This window comes from Thermobia domestica, chromosome 5, assembly GCF_964235325.1.
Source record: "Thermobia domestica chromosome 5, izTheDome1.hap1.1, whole genome shotgun sequence".
NCBI classification, from domain to species: Eukaryota; Metazoa; Arthropoda; class Insecta; order Zygentoma; family Lepismatidae; genus Thermobia; species Thermobia domestica.
Window position 1 is genome coordinate 40,083,149 of NC_137458.1, and position 16,932 is coordinate 40,100,080.

At 35.7% G+C, this 16,932-nt stretch overlaps 1 protein-coding gene across 12 annotated transcripts in view; it reads right to left on the reverse strand.

The window, feature by feature from the left end:
* The window catches only part of LOC145685882 (endoplasmic reticulum lectin 1), a 93,371-nt gene that overhangs the window by 38,390 nt on the left and 38,049 nt on the right, over window positions 1-16,932 (reverse strand). For 8 of the 12 annotated variants that reach the window (XM_081758611.1, XM_081758610.1, XM_081758606.1 and 5 more), the window contains exon 6: window positions 12,105-12,225. In XM_081758611.1, coding sequence (XP_081614737.1) covers window positions 12,105-12,225 — 121 coding nt within the window. Of the gene's footprint in view, window positions 1-2,712; window positions 2,746-12,104; window positions 12,226-16,932 lie in introns of all 12 variants that reach the window. The other 4 variants (XM_081758602.1, XM_081758601.1, XM_081758604.1 and 1 more) reach the window with 1 other exon arrangement.

The following is a 16,932-nucleotide window of genomic DNA, read 5'->3' on the forward strand; positions in this document are numbered from 1 at the left end:
CAAGAACTTCCCTGGAGTCCGGAGTAACTAGCCAGTAACAGCCTGGATCTTCATGTTATTGAGCACTTATGATCTCGACTGTAGGACACAGTCTTTCGAAAACCAAGGCCTCGCAACTCTGACTGAACGCATCAAGGACGAGTGGTCCGTCATCATCCTGGAGGAATCCCACAATCTAGCAGAGAGTTTGCTGTGTACAATGCTTTGAATATAATGGAGCAAGTATGGGTTGTTGATAGGCTGAACCTTATCCACACATACTAAATATACAATAACCTTAAACTAATCCCTATAATGTCAACATTTAACCTAAGTTCTGGTAAGTTACCACAGACAGTGGTTTAAATCCGCATAGTCTTCAGTATCAAGACTGTAATTTAGAATCTTCTGGACCGTGGCTTTACAAAACTTGAGAATAACTACGCTGTTTCTTGCTTCTAGTATTCAATTCATAACAAACTTATAAAGGTTATGTTACCGAGAACATTGCACCAAAAATCTTTACAAAATATTAAATAACACTCATATTGCGTACTGAATTCATGAGACTTCCTATCAATTTCAAAAAGAAAGACAAAGAACAAATATCAATAGTTACTAAGATTTTTGTATTCATATGAAACGTATTAAAAGTGTTTTAATGTTATAAATGACCATAAGTTGATACATGCGTAAGGGTTAGGAAGTTAAGCAATACACACTAAGACAAATATAGGAAAACTTCCACGAACTCTTCATTTTTATTTATTAGACTTCAATCATCTGCACAAGTATGTTTTACTGAGCTATATAATGCTTACATTATAATACGAATTATGAGTATTATAAAAAAGTACAGTCCACAGCAAAAAAAAAAAAAAAAAAAAAAAATCAACATGAGCATATAAGTTTATTGTCAAACTACGCCTAACAGCTTAGGGAATCAACATAACGTCTAAGTGGCACGAATCACGCCAGAAGAAACCTCGGCGTCCTCCCCTTCACACTTATTTTGGAGCAAAAGACTTCGTCGTTTCACAATAAACTTACATGTTCATTTTGCAGGTTTTTTGCGGCGGATTGTACAAGCATAACTCAGTTCCAAATGTGTTTGTTTGGTTAGTTAGTTGGAACAGAATTTAGCGACCCTTTCAGCAACGAGGCGATATGATGTAAATCTACAACTTAACGCGAGTTCAGAATCACATGGGTTTCCACCCAGGCCGGTAGCCAGCCCAAAAATTTAGGGGGGCTGAAGTTAGGGGGGCCCGATCCAACAATATTATTGTTCATCACCATATTATATTTCATTTGCAAGCCTACCGTGAAAATTTTAGAGGGGGCCAGCAAAAATTTAGGGGGGCCCGGCCCCCCTAGACTCTCCCCTGGATACGGGCCTGTTTCCACCTGAAAACGAACCCGTATCTTCCGCGCCAGAGACATATACGCTCACCATTTACCTACGAGGGAACTCAATGCCAAGTTTCAAAACAATTCTTTCCCAAAGTATACAAGAAACAAGAACATATGTTCGCTGACAGAAGTTGGATAATGACGTTTACGTCACCGTTAAAAATGGAAATATACCGTTTTAAGCTTTAAAGTTAAGAAAAGAAGGCTGCGGAATGGAAATATACCGTTTTGAGCTTTAAAGTTACGAAAAGAGCTAAAAAGAAGTCTATAGAACGGAAATAAACCGTTTTGAGCTTTAAAGTTAAGAAACGAGCTAAGAATAAGGCTGTTATTGAATTACATAATTAGATCTCTCCGTTCAACTTGAACATGAAGATTTATTAATAGTTAACAGATTTCTAGTTCACAGAGAAGCAGCAAGTTGTATAGTGGTATAAAATTATTCCCTCACGCGATACCAATTTCGTTACCGTATCTAAAGCTTAAACGAATACCGTGTGGAAAAGATAGAATTTGAAACCAACTTACAATGTGAACACAACTTAAAAGTCCCATTAGCATTCTTCCTTTGGAGAACTGTTGTAGTTCCAGAGTATGTTCAGATCTATTGTAAAGCAAGATGATTGAGGATGGTGAGTGATCCCCATTGCTTTCACCCACCTTATTTATTTAAAAAGTTTTTCTTACGCTTAATTTTATCTTCAGTTTCAAATTTTATTTTAAAGGGTAATTACCAAAGATTGGGTGTTAGCATGCGAGGTCATGGTTTGTCTCGCTAGTGTTGGCTCTGTTCAGTTTTTTTTTTTTTTTTTTTAAATTACAATTTAATGTTTTCCTGGAACACAGTATGCAGGGTATAAACTTATTTTAATTGACAGAATCGCCTGCCATCAGAAAAGTGTTTTTAACCTTGTTATCACTTTAACAACAAATTTATTTCTGTTTTTCTTTCTTTCTGGTGTGACCTGTTGATCTCACGTCTTAAGAATTTATGAAAAGAGAAATACCTGAACCCTTAAGCAACTTCATTGTTACTTACATAGCTGATATGTGGAAACAATTTACAGAAAAAAAATGTGTGGGAGACATGAATCACACAATGATAATAAAGTCTGTTTATAGAAGAAGAAATAGCAAAACGAAACATACTTGTGCAAGAGATCACTTTATCAGCTACTTTTAAACAAAAAAGGAAGGGAAAAAATCTAAGTTTCACTTGCAATGTCTTGAAAAAAAAAAGTGAAAGCTCATTAGTTATGTTTTGGGTTTTAAGGGGTTCTAATGTTAGTATTAAGGAGTATTAATATTGCTCCTACTAACCTGTAACTCTTTACGAAGTCTACCTGAATAAACCTAGAAACGTACAAAAACATCACTTCAGACGTGTATGCAAATATCTCCTACTTAACAACACAATTTGGAGGAAAAGTTATTAGTTACAACGTTTCATTAATAGGTTATTTCATTAAGTATCTCAGCACCTCTTACCTTAAGACAGTTACATAAAGGATACCACACAACTCATATCCAAAACATTAGTGAAAAAGGAAAATTTTCTTAGGTACCTTTTTTTTCTTTCAAAAATTATATTACGGAAAAAGATATTACATAATCTCTGACATACGTATATGTTTCAATATTTCATTACAAAAATGTGAAATTATTTCTAAAAATTGTTTTAAAGAATTCCCGCAAAATTACCGAAACAATTAACTCAAAAGAATTCCCACAAAATTACCAAAACAATTAACTCAAAAGTGAGTACATTTATTCGAAGACAAGGATGTATAAACCAAACCTCTATACCTCTTTCAATTCTTTATTGATGGATATCTATCTAAATATATTATTTATGTATACGAGCAAATGTTGCTTTAAAAAAAAAATGGCCATTCATAATTACTTGATTCGTCTTTGTATGATTTTTTGCACAGTACTGGGTGAAACAGCTAACGTGTTTCAAACCTTGGTTCAAAATATACACTTTTTTCTCCGAAACGGTTGAGGTTATGGCAGATTCGATTTCACCTCTATAGATCGAATTAGGGACCCTATGTGTTAGAGCACTTCTGGGTCACAGCTGTCATATTGCGTAGACTCCATACGTCATAAATAGCAAAGGGTCATATGTGAAGAATCAAACAACGAGAATTTTTATATAAAGGTAATGCTGCAATTAATTTATTGATAACCATCACGGTTCAAAAATAATTTACACTTAAAGGTTGATCTTATCTCCGTTGCAGATCACGTATGATGAACATAAGAGCCATGACAATGCAAGAAAGAACTAAGGTGATTCTAATGACTAGGAAATGTTGCTGCCGACTTCAAGAACAGACACTCCGCGAGAGCTCCAATTTTCTACTGCTTCATCATAACAGATAATTTTCGTGAAACAAGTAATGTGTCAATCAGCCCGCAATCACCATCGAACAATGGCTACCGACGAAGAAATGTCCACGATAGTCTTGATATATTTTGCCAAGAGACTACCGTGAAGCTCACAATATCGATTACCAGGATGTGGTGACAGTCACGGATTCTGCAAACCCACAAGTGGCATTCGTACAAGATACGAACGCATTAGAAACTAGAAGAGAATGACTCAGATAGAGGGGTCGAATTCTATACCTGGTTTGTGGCATCAATAGGATTCCTCGTTCGCATAGGGCATGGCATGTTGTTTTCCATTTAAGTGGTTAAATAAACTGTCAGAACCACCAGTACTGTAGTGATACGAAATTCCAAGGCTTCGATGCATCCAATGAAGTCACTGTTTCGAAAGTGATGGAGTGATATGGAACATGAGGCACCCGTGTCATTGGATCCATATTCATTGACACCATTGACACTTTTTTCGCTATACCTAGAACAGCTTCAGTCGTATATTGTTTCTGTCCCTTCTCACAGAACCATTCCTTGTTATTTAAAGTAAAAGGGGGATCTTCACCCTACAAACAAATGGTTTGCCAATGGCTGGTTGTGTTATTCCCACGTCACGGATTGGTCGACGTGATCCCGTTGAATGGCATCTAGATCACGATTCCAACTCCAGGACTTCCTTCATGGGTTACTCGAAACAGCTTGTTTACTCCGAGAAAGTGCCTACATAATGGATGTCTGTACTAAAATTACCCTGCAGATTCTCATGTGGATCCGTGCCAAGTGGGTCACACTCCTTGAAACATGTATCAGGGCCGGCGCCAGAAGTTTTGCCGCCCTGGGCGGTTCTTTCACATGCCGCCGTTTTATTGTTTTCTTTCTCAAATTTTGCCGCCCCTGTATTCTTTTCTTTTTTCAAATTTTGCCGCCAATCAGACTTGCCGCCCCGGGCGATGGCACGGCTCGACCCCCCCTCGCGCCGGCCCTGACATGTATTCCTCGCGAGACGCAATATATTGAGCACATCCTCTAGGACCTACATGCAGAGCCTCAGCATGGGATGTCAACCCGTAAGTATAAACTACAATATTACCAGCGGTTAACGGGGGAAAAGAGGAGATGTCCAAAGATGGGAGATATTACCAAAATTTCACTGAGCTACAAAACATGATATGAGTAATGAGTCAGTGTAGATCATAAATAGTTTTAGAGATTTTTTTCAAACTTAGAAATTGATGCAGGACGATAACCACGTCACCTATTAGGATGAAACTCATCTTTAAGTACACAACGATCAAGTTTTTTATTATGATACTTGCAAGAGGACAGTATACTGTATAGTTAATGAGATATGGCCCAAAATTGTGATTATAAATGAAATGAAATCTTTCAGTTTAACGTTTCATGTTACACCCTTTACGGTAAGGGAGACGGATGATTAAGGCAAGTGAATGATAAGGAAGAATTGGTGGGATTAGAAAGTGGGAGGAAACGGGAATACCCTGAGAAAACCCATGGACACGATGCTGTCAACCATAAACTTGCCTGGGTGGGAATCAAATTAGGGACCCCGCCCACCAGAGGTAAGCGCTCTACCAGTGAGCCACCGTGACCCCAAAATTATGATTAACTCGTAAACTTACAATATTGTCCAAAATATTTATTTTGTCCGAAACAAGATATATCAATCGATAATCAAATCGAACGGAACAAAATGACATGCTAAAGTGTAAATTGTTATGAGTAGTTTTTTGAGAAAATCGAGATAAACGAATTTTCATTGCGTTACAATGTCGTTCGTTATCAATTTCATGTATCTGATAGTTTTTAAGGAGTTTGGTTTACCAAAACTCATTCATATATTCACTCTGTCCGTGTGCCCGTCCGTTCAGAAGCCAAAAAAAAATCTTAACTACTTAATGGATCTCCGTGAATTCTGCCCAGGGTGTAGAGAGTGAAAGTTAGAAACAGTTCGTTGATGGAAGTGATCACTCAACCAGATAGATAGAAACCACACATTTTCGGTTTTAACGTTGAACACTATAGAGCAGCGTTTCCCAACCTTTGTCAACTTGCGGTACACTATGGGTGTAACTTGAATTCTCGCGGCGCACACATCGATTTTATTATATTTAAATATAAAATACCATGGTATCTTTTTCTGTGATTACTGATCTCCTCACAGAGAAGAAAGCTCGATCACTGATTTTCCACCATGGTAAATCATTATGCTTATTTTTCATTTTAATTTAAAAATAGAAAACAATTGCAATGAAATATTGGACTTAGGTTTTTTAAAATACGCTTTCTTTTTCGAAAACTGCATCCAAACTTTCACTAACAAGGAAGATCACTAAATAACGAACGAAAAACAAATCTCTTTTACTTTTAAAACACAAATGTAGGTAATTTGTATGCATTTTTTTCCGAAAGGGTTGAATATTTTAAAATTTGAAGTTACGAAATAGTCTGCAACAATAAAGAAGCAATAATGGTCATAACGTCATAACAATGATAACAAATATTTTTTTTAATATTAAAAATGTACAGAAGAGTAACGCGGTTTGAAACTTAAAATTGTAGATTCATATTAGACGTTCATAGTAATGTGAAATACAAACATACATTTTTCCCTGTGTCCTGCAATTTAATTGCTATAGAATCAATAATTTTGTTTCGATTTACTCGCGGCACACCAGTGTGCCGCGGCACACCGGTTGGGAAACGCTGCTATAGAGAGAGAACAGTAAGTGATATCGAGTTTTTTTTTTTTAATCGATTGAACATCTCAAGAAAAGATACCATTTCCACCAATATTGTTCTATTAAAATCGCTATTAAAATCGAAAGTGGTAGAAATTCACTACAACTTCTGGTTTCAATATTGATTTACATAGAGCAAAAACAATAAGAGACAACAAAATTTAAAAAAAAAAATCAATTTAGCGTTCTAAGAATAAGCACTCTCTCTCTTAACTTTCTATTCCCCCATTCAAACCGGAAGTCGCACAATTCAACCACTTCTGGTTTTAACGTTGATGGCCATAGAGCAAAAACGGTAATAGTATATATCATCTCCACTCTAGTCTCCCTACTAAAACCGAAAGTAGGAGAAATCTACTAGAACTTCCAGTTTCAATATTGAGAAAATACCACGCTATGAAAACCAAACTCTTTCACGTGGTGTACACGTGATGCTGCTACTTGTTATTTTTCTAGCAGTGGCACAAGTACTCAAACATTAAATCACATAATCCTAACAAAGAAGCATATACTACTTATAACTTTTGAACCTATTAAGAAAGTAATTACACCATGACGTATATTAAAAGAAAATCTACTACAGTTTTCGCAATACGTTTCAGAAGATAAAAAATGCACGTGGAGAAAGACAATAGTACTAAAGAAAAGAGAGGAACCTGAGAAGCGACGTCAAGATGGCATTCTGAATCACGTGATAGTGTTGCAAGTTGAAAGTGGGGAGAGAAGAACCTAGTAGAAGAAGATAAAAATAACGGAACAAGTGGTCAATACAGGTGGGGAAAACTATATATATATGTATATTCAAAAAAGCAAAAGGAAATAAAACAAAAGTAAATTATATGAAATGATACTAAAATCAGAAATAATAATATAATATTAAAAAAAATAATAATAATAATAAACAAAAATTATAATACTAAACTTCAGCAAAGTTCCTTCGTACACTTCCGAGAATGAAATTCCCTTGTGGCTTTTATGGTGGCGTACGCACCTTTGGCGCGAAAGACCCGGGTTCGTTTCCCGGTGGTGTGTTTCGGACCGCACATTAAGCTGTAGATCCAAGTGTTATTTAGCCCCGCTGCTTAAAGAAACGCTAAAACCTAATCCAACTAATCAACTTCACAGAATAATATGAGATAATCTGGAGGTATAATTTAATAGTTAGCGTTCATACCTCTGGTATGTGCGTGGTGTCGACTTTGATTTCTGGTAAAAGAAGGAAATCTTTGGAAGTTACACACTGTACGTTATATAAGAGTTGAGTTGAGTTGATTTTAGTTTAGCGTCCCGTTCAGCAGCGAGGCTATATGAGACGTGGACCTACTGATTAACGTGGAATCCGAACCACATGAGCTCCCGCCGGGAATCGAACCCGGGTCTCCCACGCCAAAGGCGCGTACGCTAACCGCTTAGCCACGGAGGAGCTCTGTACGTTATATAAGACTGAAATATTGGTGACGGCAAGTCGATTCGCTGAACAACTATTACTCACTTCAATGCACGCCAACTACTATCCATTTCATAAAGATAGGCCCCTGACTTCGCGGTGCTGCCGTGACGTCCAGTCAAAACTTATATTGCATTGTCGTACCTCGTTGGAATTGCTGGAATGTTGTCTTTTTAATACTTAAGACATAAAAATTTTCTTTGTACTATGTAGTGAGAAAAAAATAAAAATTAATGAAAAAGTGCGTATTTTTTCGTACTTTTTTGGTAGATCAATGTTTATAGAGCTATATCTCAGAAAAGAGATCACGTGAAATAATTTCCTGTGTACAATATGTAGATGCATCCATTAACTGTAAGTTGTGAAAAGTTCAATTTTCATCACTTGATATTTTTTGTGTAATTAAAACAAATGTGCGAAGCTCTGATCTCCTTTACCATGGTAGGTAGAGAAACGTACAAAATACTGTTCGAAAATTTGGAAGTCTAGTGTTCCAAATATTTGGAACTATTAACAAAAAAGGGTTTACTTGGTAGAGTATTTATTTTTTTTAAAAAATATGTTTACTTCAACATGTTCTCTGCGTTAAGCGGTGAGCCATGTTGCAACCCAATCTTTAAATTCCCCGCGCTTATATGAAGAAACAGCATACAGTAAATGGAAGTGCGGCAACGCTGTCGTGCAGTGTTGTCGCGTTCAGGAAGCTTGTAGCGCGAAGCCTACTTCATAAGAATGTAATAGGAAAAAGTATTTATTATAACCTTTCACAACATCATAAAAACATTAATGCATGTACACTCATGTCTAAAATTATTGTCGCATGTCTATAAATATGTTATTGTAGGAATATAATTTGATAACGAATTCGCCTGGTATTTCTTATAATGTTAGTATGTGTATAATCGGCAAAGACATGTAGGCTATGTGGAAAATTTCATGTCAAAAGAGCAGTAAATAAGAACAATAAAACGAAACTAAAATTTTCTTATCCATTTAGCAACATTTTGTTTTACTCATGCTAATTTTCGTATTCTTTTCCTATGAAATTTACCACAAATATACATTTCCCGACTCTACATATAGTATCAGTATTAAAAGTACCCTGCAAAATCATTATCAAATTATATTCTTACAAGAAGACATTTATAGATATGCGACAATAATTTTGGACATGAGTGTACACATCTCAATGTAATCGAAATAAAACGTTGAAGTAACACATCCAAAAACTCATCTCTTAATCTTTTTACTTCATTCACTTTCGTCATGACTTTGTTGACTCATCGCTGCTCCTGCTATCTTCCCTAATATTTATAAACAATTGCTCCATTTCTACCTCAAGATCTATCAGTATACACACTCTCCAGCTTACGAACATGTTAAAGGTTAAAAAGAAATGTGCCTTGGCAATCACGTGTTCACCCAAGTTCTGCGATCAATTCCCTTGCCGAATGTACAGTAACACAGAATGGGTCCTTTGTTTTCTTTCAACGAAAGAAAACAATGCAATGAGTAGGTGACGAGGGCTGTATTTGCGTCTAATCACGTCGCACTGATTAAGTCTTCAATACTTCCCTTCGGTTCGTAGGCGTCAAAAACTTACACACGCATTCATATCATATGGGTTCATTGCAATGAGACGGACGAACGGGCATTTATATTTTCGTAAGTATATCTTGTGCCTTTTGATTTAAAAAAAAAAAAAAAAAAAAAAAAAAAATGGATATTCCTTCACGAGCGGCGGTATTACAAAAAGAAGAGGCAAAATGTTTAGCGATAATGAAATTGCAGAACTGATGAATGACTCTGACTCAGACGGTTATGAGTTAGTAATTAATAGTAAGGACATTGATTATTCTGTACTCAGTGGCGTATCCGGGAGTGAACAAGATAGTAACTCTGTTTCAAGTAAACCTGAGACTGCGCCGGAAAAAAAAAAAACGCGTCATTCCTATTCAAAGGCAGATTCTAATGTAGCTTGGAGCTCTTAGATCTGAAAACAGATTTTCTGTGAATTGTAAACTCAATATTACATATCAACTAAGATTGTATCATATAATAAACTTTGTGCGTGTTTTTGTTTCTGTGCAAGTGTATTTTGTACTGCGTGCAATAAGTGAAGAACTGACAAAAATCAACAAATTTTCGAGGACCATCACATGCAAATCCAAACAAGATAAGAGTTCGCTTTTCTAATTTTGAACACTTGGTACATTTACTGTATATCCTGTTAATTTCTAAGAAATTGGTTTAAAATCTGTGGAGATATTACATTTTTAAAATATCTCTAAAAAGTGACGGACAGTGCGTAACAAGTTTAAATACCCGTCCGGCTGAGAGTGTATACGCGTCAGGAAAATGTGGCAACGTAGCACTCCGTATAAACTGCGATAGCGAAGGGCGCAAAGCAGAGAAAATCATAATGTCATATTTGTGATTGTTTATCTTTTAAAACAAGTCAAAACAGTTTGGTTGAAAAAGCTACTTTAAGATCTTTCTAAAAGTTTTTTCAGATTGTTAATACACCGCCGCAATTCAGAGATAATGATGTCTCACTTTTTGCTGAATAACACGAAAATTACTACGTGTTGAGTAATGAAATTTTCAGAACTTGCAGGTAATATATGCATCTACATATCTTGCACAGGAAATTATTTCATGTTAACTCCTTTCCGAGATATAGTCCTACAAACATTGATTTACCCAAAAAATACGAAAAAATACGCACTTTTTCATTAATTTCAATTTTTTTCTCATTATACAGTACAAAGAAAATTTGTATGTCTTAAGTATTGAAAAGACAACATTCCAACAATTCCAACGAGGTACGACAATGCAGTATAAGTTTTGACTGGACGTCACAGCAGCACCTCGAAGTCAGGGGCCTATCTTTATGAAATGGATAGTAGTCAGCTACAAGCACTTACTTGGCTATACAGCTATGGAATTCCAGTGTGACAAACCATGCCTTTATGTTATAAAATTATTATTCAAATTATTTTATTATTTCGAAGGGACTGCCGAGTTTTGCTGACGAATTACATTTTGCTTAAATGTTAAATAAATAATTTATTTCACTAATAACGTGTTCAATGCTGCCTTCTTCTTTAACGCCTTTATCGAAGAGTACATATTTTCTTCTTTTAACAATGGAAAAAGGATGAAAATCAGAACTTAATTCCAAAAATGTGATTAGCGATGTTGTACGCAAGAAAGAACGAAAATTTGTGTGTGTATACAACAGCGCTAAAACTGTGGAGAAACTTTACGAGTACATTTTTTTTTAAGATTAAGTTTAGTTTTCCATTTTTTTTTTTTTTTTCATTCTCAAAAGAAGAAATAAATTTTATATATATCATAATATGAAGTCTCATTCTTTATTCACTTCAAAAAATCATATAACGCAGCTGTTGAACTGCGATACGACACATCCTTAATATTAAAGACTATCACGCTGTGGCTATCGCAGACTATTATTACTAATAACCTTTACAAAAAAACTCGCGTTACTGGTCAAATTTTCGCCCTAATTTTGAGATCATTGCTAAGACAAGAAAAAGAGGGTGAAAGAGAAGAGACAAAAAATACGCTCAAATATCTTCTTACAATAACTGTTTTTAAGCAGTGGTAGCTCTTGAGGGAAGTCACATCAATAAAATTTAAATTGTATCTCTACAAACTATTTGTAGTGATACAATGTGTACTAATTTTCTTGCTTGTAGCTATAAAACATTACTTTTTTAACGATGTAACTTTCCTCCAGAACCTCCACTGCTTTTAAGATATCTGTTTCCCTGCTAAGAATGTTAGTTTGCCAGGATATACGATGTCCGTGCTTTCCTTTTTTCAAAGCGGTGATAATGACGAATGTTACGTCAATCTCCGTCAAAAACGTATTTAGATGCAAATTTAATTCTCCCTTCTTCGTTTTGATATCCTTTATCCTGACAACGTTCTCAGAATAACAGTTCAACAAGTAATACGTGAGCTGTATTCAAAAGAAGCATCCAAGATTAACAGTAACTGGCTTTATAGTGTTATCATCAATTTAACTATACACTACACAGATGCTAAAACAATAATGAACGCAAGCAATCTTAAAATTTCAAAGCGCTTACTAGTATCTTTTGTCGTCTTAGTCTTGAGCTCTCTCGTTCCAGAAGCATCATATCCCGAGGTTTTTTTGTTGCTCCCTCCAGTGGGTGGCAGCTAATAACATTCTCTTCTGATTGCTTTGGTCTACGGAGTATAAACATACATAAATAAAATTATAAAACTCTACATAAAAGTTGGTTTTAAAAAAATCCCCTTTGAATAAAAATTAGTTTAAATAAGAATTGAGAGAAAGAAAGACAAAAATCAAAATAAACGTTTACTTTGTCAATCTCTCAAATTAAGCGAACAAGTCAATATATTTCGAGATAAATTTTGCTCATCTTCGAGATTAAAAAATAACAAGCAGCACTGAGGAGTTTGATGTAATACGGGCTTGTCTGAAATATGCATTTTGAGAAAAACGATGTTGAAAATTTAAGTAACGTTTTTCTTACATAAAACATACAATATGCAGCATTTTATTCCCATTGTTGGTAAATCACATGTTAATGAAGACAAATATACGTTTTTAACGTAGTACTTAGCTTTCTTATTTAGATTTATTTGTGTAGAAAACAACTGTGTTATACGCCCTTTTTGCATCAAACCACCAGCATCAAAACTTTTCACAAAAATTAAAAATTACTTAATGAGATATTTACTACACTGTTACTCTTTATTAACTTTCAGAAACAAAAGGAAGATGTTACGAGAATATATAATAAGAAAACTACTTGAAACGCTTGTCAGTGCTATGTTTTTTAGTCACTCTCACTGTCATGTGGAACATCATCACTTTCCGAATTTTCTTCCTCGTTTTTCAGAACACTCTGGGACAAAACATGCTTTATCAGTGTGGCACAAACCTACAGAGACTTCTAATATCAGTCAACTTGGAGGCTCTTACCCTCAGTTTCGTACTAGTGTCAACAATAGCGCTATACTTTCAGGCAATGGTTTCTTGATATATTGGAATAGCGTATACAATGGCACGTAGATACTTGATGCTAGAACTGTACCGCTGACACACCACTGCAGCCTTACATATGATTTAAGTTTGAACAGAATTTTACTCTTAGGTTTTGGGTAGAAATAGTCCATGAAATGATTCTTCGAGTCTCTTAAAATTGCACTGCCATCAATGACTTGAAAAGGCGCGGGATTCTTTCTGCACTCACGTAAAACACTGACATATTCTTCTACATACTGTATTGTGGTGTTTGGAGGGAAATAAACTGATTTTGGCGGGATAGAAGTGGTGTTAGCAGCTGATAAACGATGTCTTAACGCTACTCTGGCTGATATCGCTGTTGATTCGAAGTGCTGCCCTGATCTCTACAATGTAGATATTGAGTTAAAATTTTCACAGAAGGTTAAACAAGCATGGTGAAAGTCATTTATGTGTTTGGTGCAAAAAAGGCGTGATCTCGCTTACGCCACTATTGCATCAAATTCCTTAATTACATTGAAGGTTATTGTAGGTCTTATTGAGTTGGAAATTGCTTAATAGATTCAATTATGGATTCTCATTTATAAAGCTCGACAGGAGTAGATGTACTAATAAGTACAGAATACTACGGTAAATAAGTGGATGGAGTCGTAAAGACAATACGAAGAAATGAGGATAGTCAATAATGTATTACGACTGCGGTCACGTGTAGAATGACTTGAACAATGATAATAAATGACGCGTGTCAAGTTAGACCAACCACCAACAATAAAACGACCGGAACATATCTCAGAATTATGGGCTAATTAGTTGCTCTAATCCCAATTTTTGGGCTCCTACTGTTTAGCGGGAAATCGGATTCAAAATGGGCGAGTCTAGCTTGATATCAAGCTAGAACCCCCCCCCCCATATGGTTACAATGGTCCGATCGAAAAAATTTAAACGCCAGAATTATGGGCTAATTAGTTGCTATAATTCAAATTTTTGGCTCCTAATGTTTAGCGGGAAATCGGAAACAAAACGGGCGAGTCTAGCTTGATATCAAGCTAGAACCTCCCATATGGTTACAATGGTCCGATCGAAAAAATTCAAACGCCAGAATTATGGGCTAATTAGTTGCTATAATTCAAATTTTTGGCTCCTAATGTTTAGCGGGAAATCGGAAACAAAACGGGCGAGTCTAGCTTGACATCAAGCTAGAACCCCCGATGCGGTAACAATGCTCCGACCGGAAAAAAAAAAAAAAAAACTCAAACGCCGGAATTATGGGCTATTTATGGGCTAACTGGTGCTCTAATTCCGAGTTTGGGGCTGCTACCGTTTAGCAGGAGTTCTTCATCAAATTGTGGGATTTGGCTTAACTTCTAGCTATAAACTTAATGCTATAATACTCCGATCAAATAATTAAAATGCCGGAGTTATGGGTTATTTGTGTGCTAATTAGTTACTCTAATGTCGATTTTGGTTCTTCTATCGTTCGCAAGAAATCTCATGCAAGATTGGTATTGATTTCTAGATAACGTGGGATGATAATTTCAAAGTTACAGTGAGGAAACGTCGATGTCTCTTAACTGAAAATTGATTTATTTGCATTCTCCGCGAATGCAAGTATATATCTCTACTAGTAAATCCATGAATTGTCTTTTCACGTTTTTATGTTCAGTATGTTTGGAAGTAAGTAGTGTATATATAAAATTTATATAGTGAAATATCATATTATTTTTTTTAATTTTTTGTTTATAGGAAATGCCTCTTCGCCGTTGCTGGGGGCCGCAGTGGCACAGCGGTAGAATGTTTATCTCTTGGGCGTGTGATCCCTAGTTCGATCCCAGATCGTGCCAAGTGGTCTTTGTGGTTGACAAACACCGTGTGCTTGGGTTTTATCGAGGTTCTCCCGTTTCCTCACACTTTATTTATTCATTCCACTATTTCATTCATTTCTTATTATCACCGTCTCCCTTAGCACCGTTTCTTTTTCTTTTTTTTTTTTTTTTTTTTTAACATTTGTGGAGGCTTTACTTTTCTAAGAAATATACAGGTAATCTCACCTATGATAAAGATATTGCATAAACCGTAACTCTATTTGTAGTAGTTCTCAGTGGCGGATTAAGCTTCGTCGGCGCCCTAGGCACAAATTTAATGTGCGCCCTTCTCAAAAGAAAAATAGTATTTGAAACATTTTAAGGCTAATATAAAACTAGTGAAATAAGAAGCGAAGTATAAAAATCAATAATAAAAGTAATAGTCCTAGTACAAACAATTCATTTTATGTATGTGCTATACCTAAAATTATGTAATGTATTGAAAAATTAAATTCAGGAGTAATAAATGAAGGTGCTTCTGCCGCACTTTGATTGCTACAAACTCGTGTATAAGTTCTTCAAAGTTGATGTATCCATCAGTCAAGATGTGTGCTTCGATATGAGAAATAGATAACTTACATCGTTGAACGGAGATAAGTCTTCAGTCTTTTTAGAGCCGAAAACGAACGTTCAGCTGAACAGTTTGTTACAGTAGTACAGTAGTACGCAAATTATTCTTAATGCAATCTCCATATTTGGAAACACAGATTGCAACATTTCTTTCCATATAAATGCTAGCATTTCTGCTGGTGCGTCACAGATTTCTCTCGTTTTCAAAAGTCCCGCAAAATATACACATTCATTTGATAACGTTGATTCGAGATCAGTTTTATATACAGCCTGAAGGTTGGCTGCGGGCTCCGAAATGACACAAGAACTTTGCAGAAACTTACTTAGAAACATGAAGTGGTCAGACATTATTTTATACTTTTCCTTTCTTCTAATTAATTCAACGTGCAATTTATCAAGAATAGGAAGAAACACCTCAACTTTAAATGTTTGTCTTCCTGCTACAACAATCTCATTGTCTCTTACTTCGTAGGCTTGAATGTTACGTTTTCTAAACCTTTTCTAACTACGCTCGTAATCCATATCAGTTTTCTCCATGGATTTTTGCTCATAAGAGTCGAACATGTCACGAAGAGAAGTTATAAAGTTTACAAGTGATTGAACATGTACTATTGTTAAATCTATGTTGACACTTTGTAATTTCACGGTGACACTCTGGAATCTCTTCAGTATATCATTCCAAAGTGATCATGAAAACAGTTTCCACCCTATTTAGTTCTTTCAAGAGGGATAAGGCCTAATTTCGAACTAGAGTTTTCTCAAAAGGATCATCGCTTACATGAGTAAGGGTCTGAATTACACTATCCCAGTTTTCATCCTCCTCTCGTGCTGACCAACATGTCTGTGATAAAGATTTTTAGTGTTTTCGTTCCTGGATATATATGAAAGAAGCAAGTAAGTTCCAGCCTTTTGTTGAACTAAAAAATGTAAATATTTTGAAGCATATTGAAAAAAGCACATGCTACCCTACAACTGCTTGCTGCACTACTTCCGACCAAATTCAAAGAATAAGCTGAGCAGGGCACATAATACGCTTTAGAATTGATTGCCTTAATTTGAGCCTGTAAACCTGTATATGCCCCTGACATATTGCTGGCATTGTCGTACGACTGACCTCTGCAATTAGTAAGGTCAATAGAATGTCTGGTCAAAATATCTATTACAGCTTCGGCTAGATTTTCAGACTTGTGACTTGGATTTGACAGAAACGAAAGAAACCGTTTAACAAGTTTACCCTCTTTATTCACGTATCTTAACACAAAATATAACTGATCAGTATGCGAAATATCTGGAGTTGAATCAATTATTACGGAGAAATATTTACTTTGTTTTATGTCTTTAATAAGTTCTTTTCTCACTCTATCAGCAAGTAGTTCAATAACTTCATCAAAAATTGTTGAAGGCAAGTAGCTTTTATGACCTTTCCCCGGACTTCCAAACCATTCAATGTCTTCTGCTAGAAATGGATCA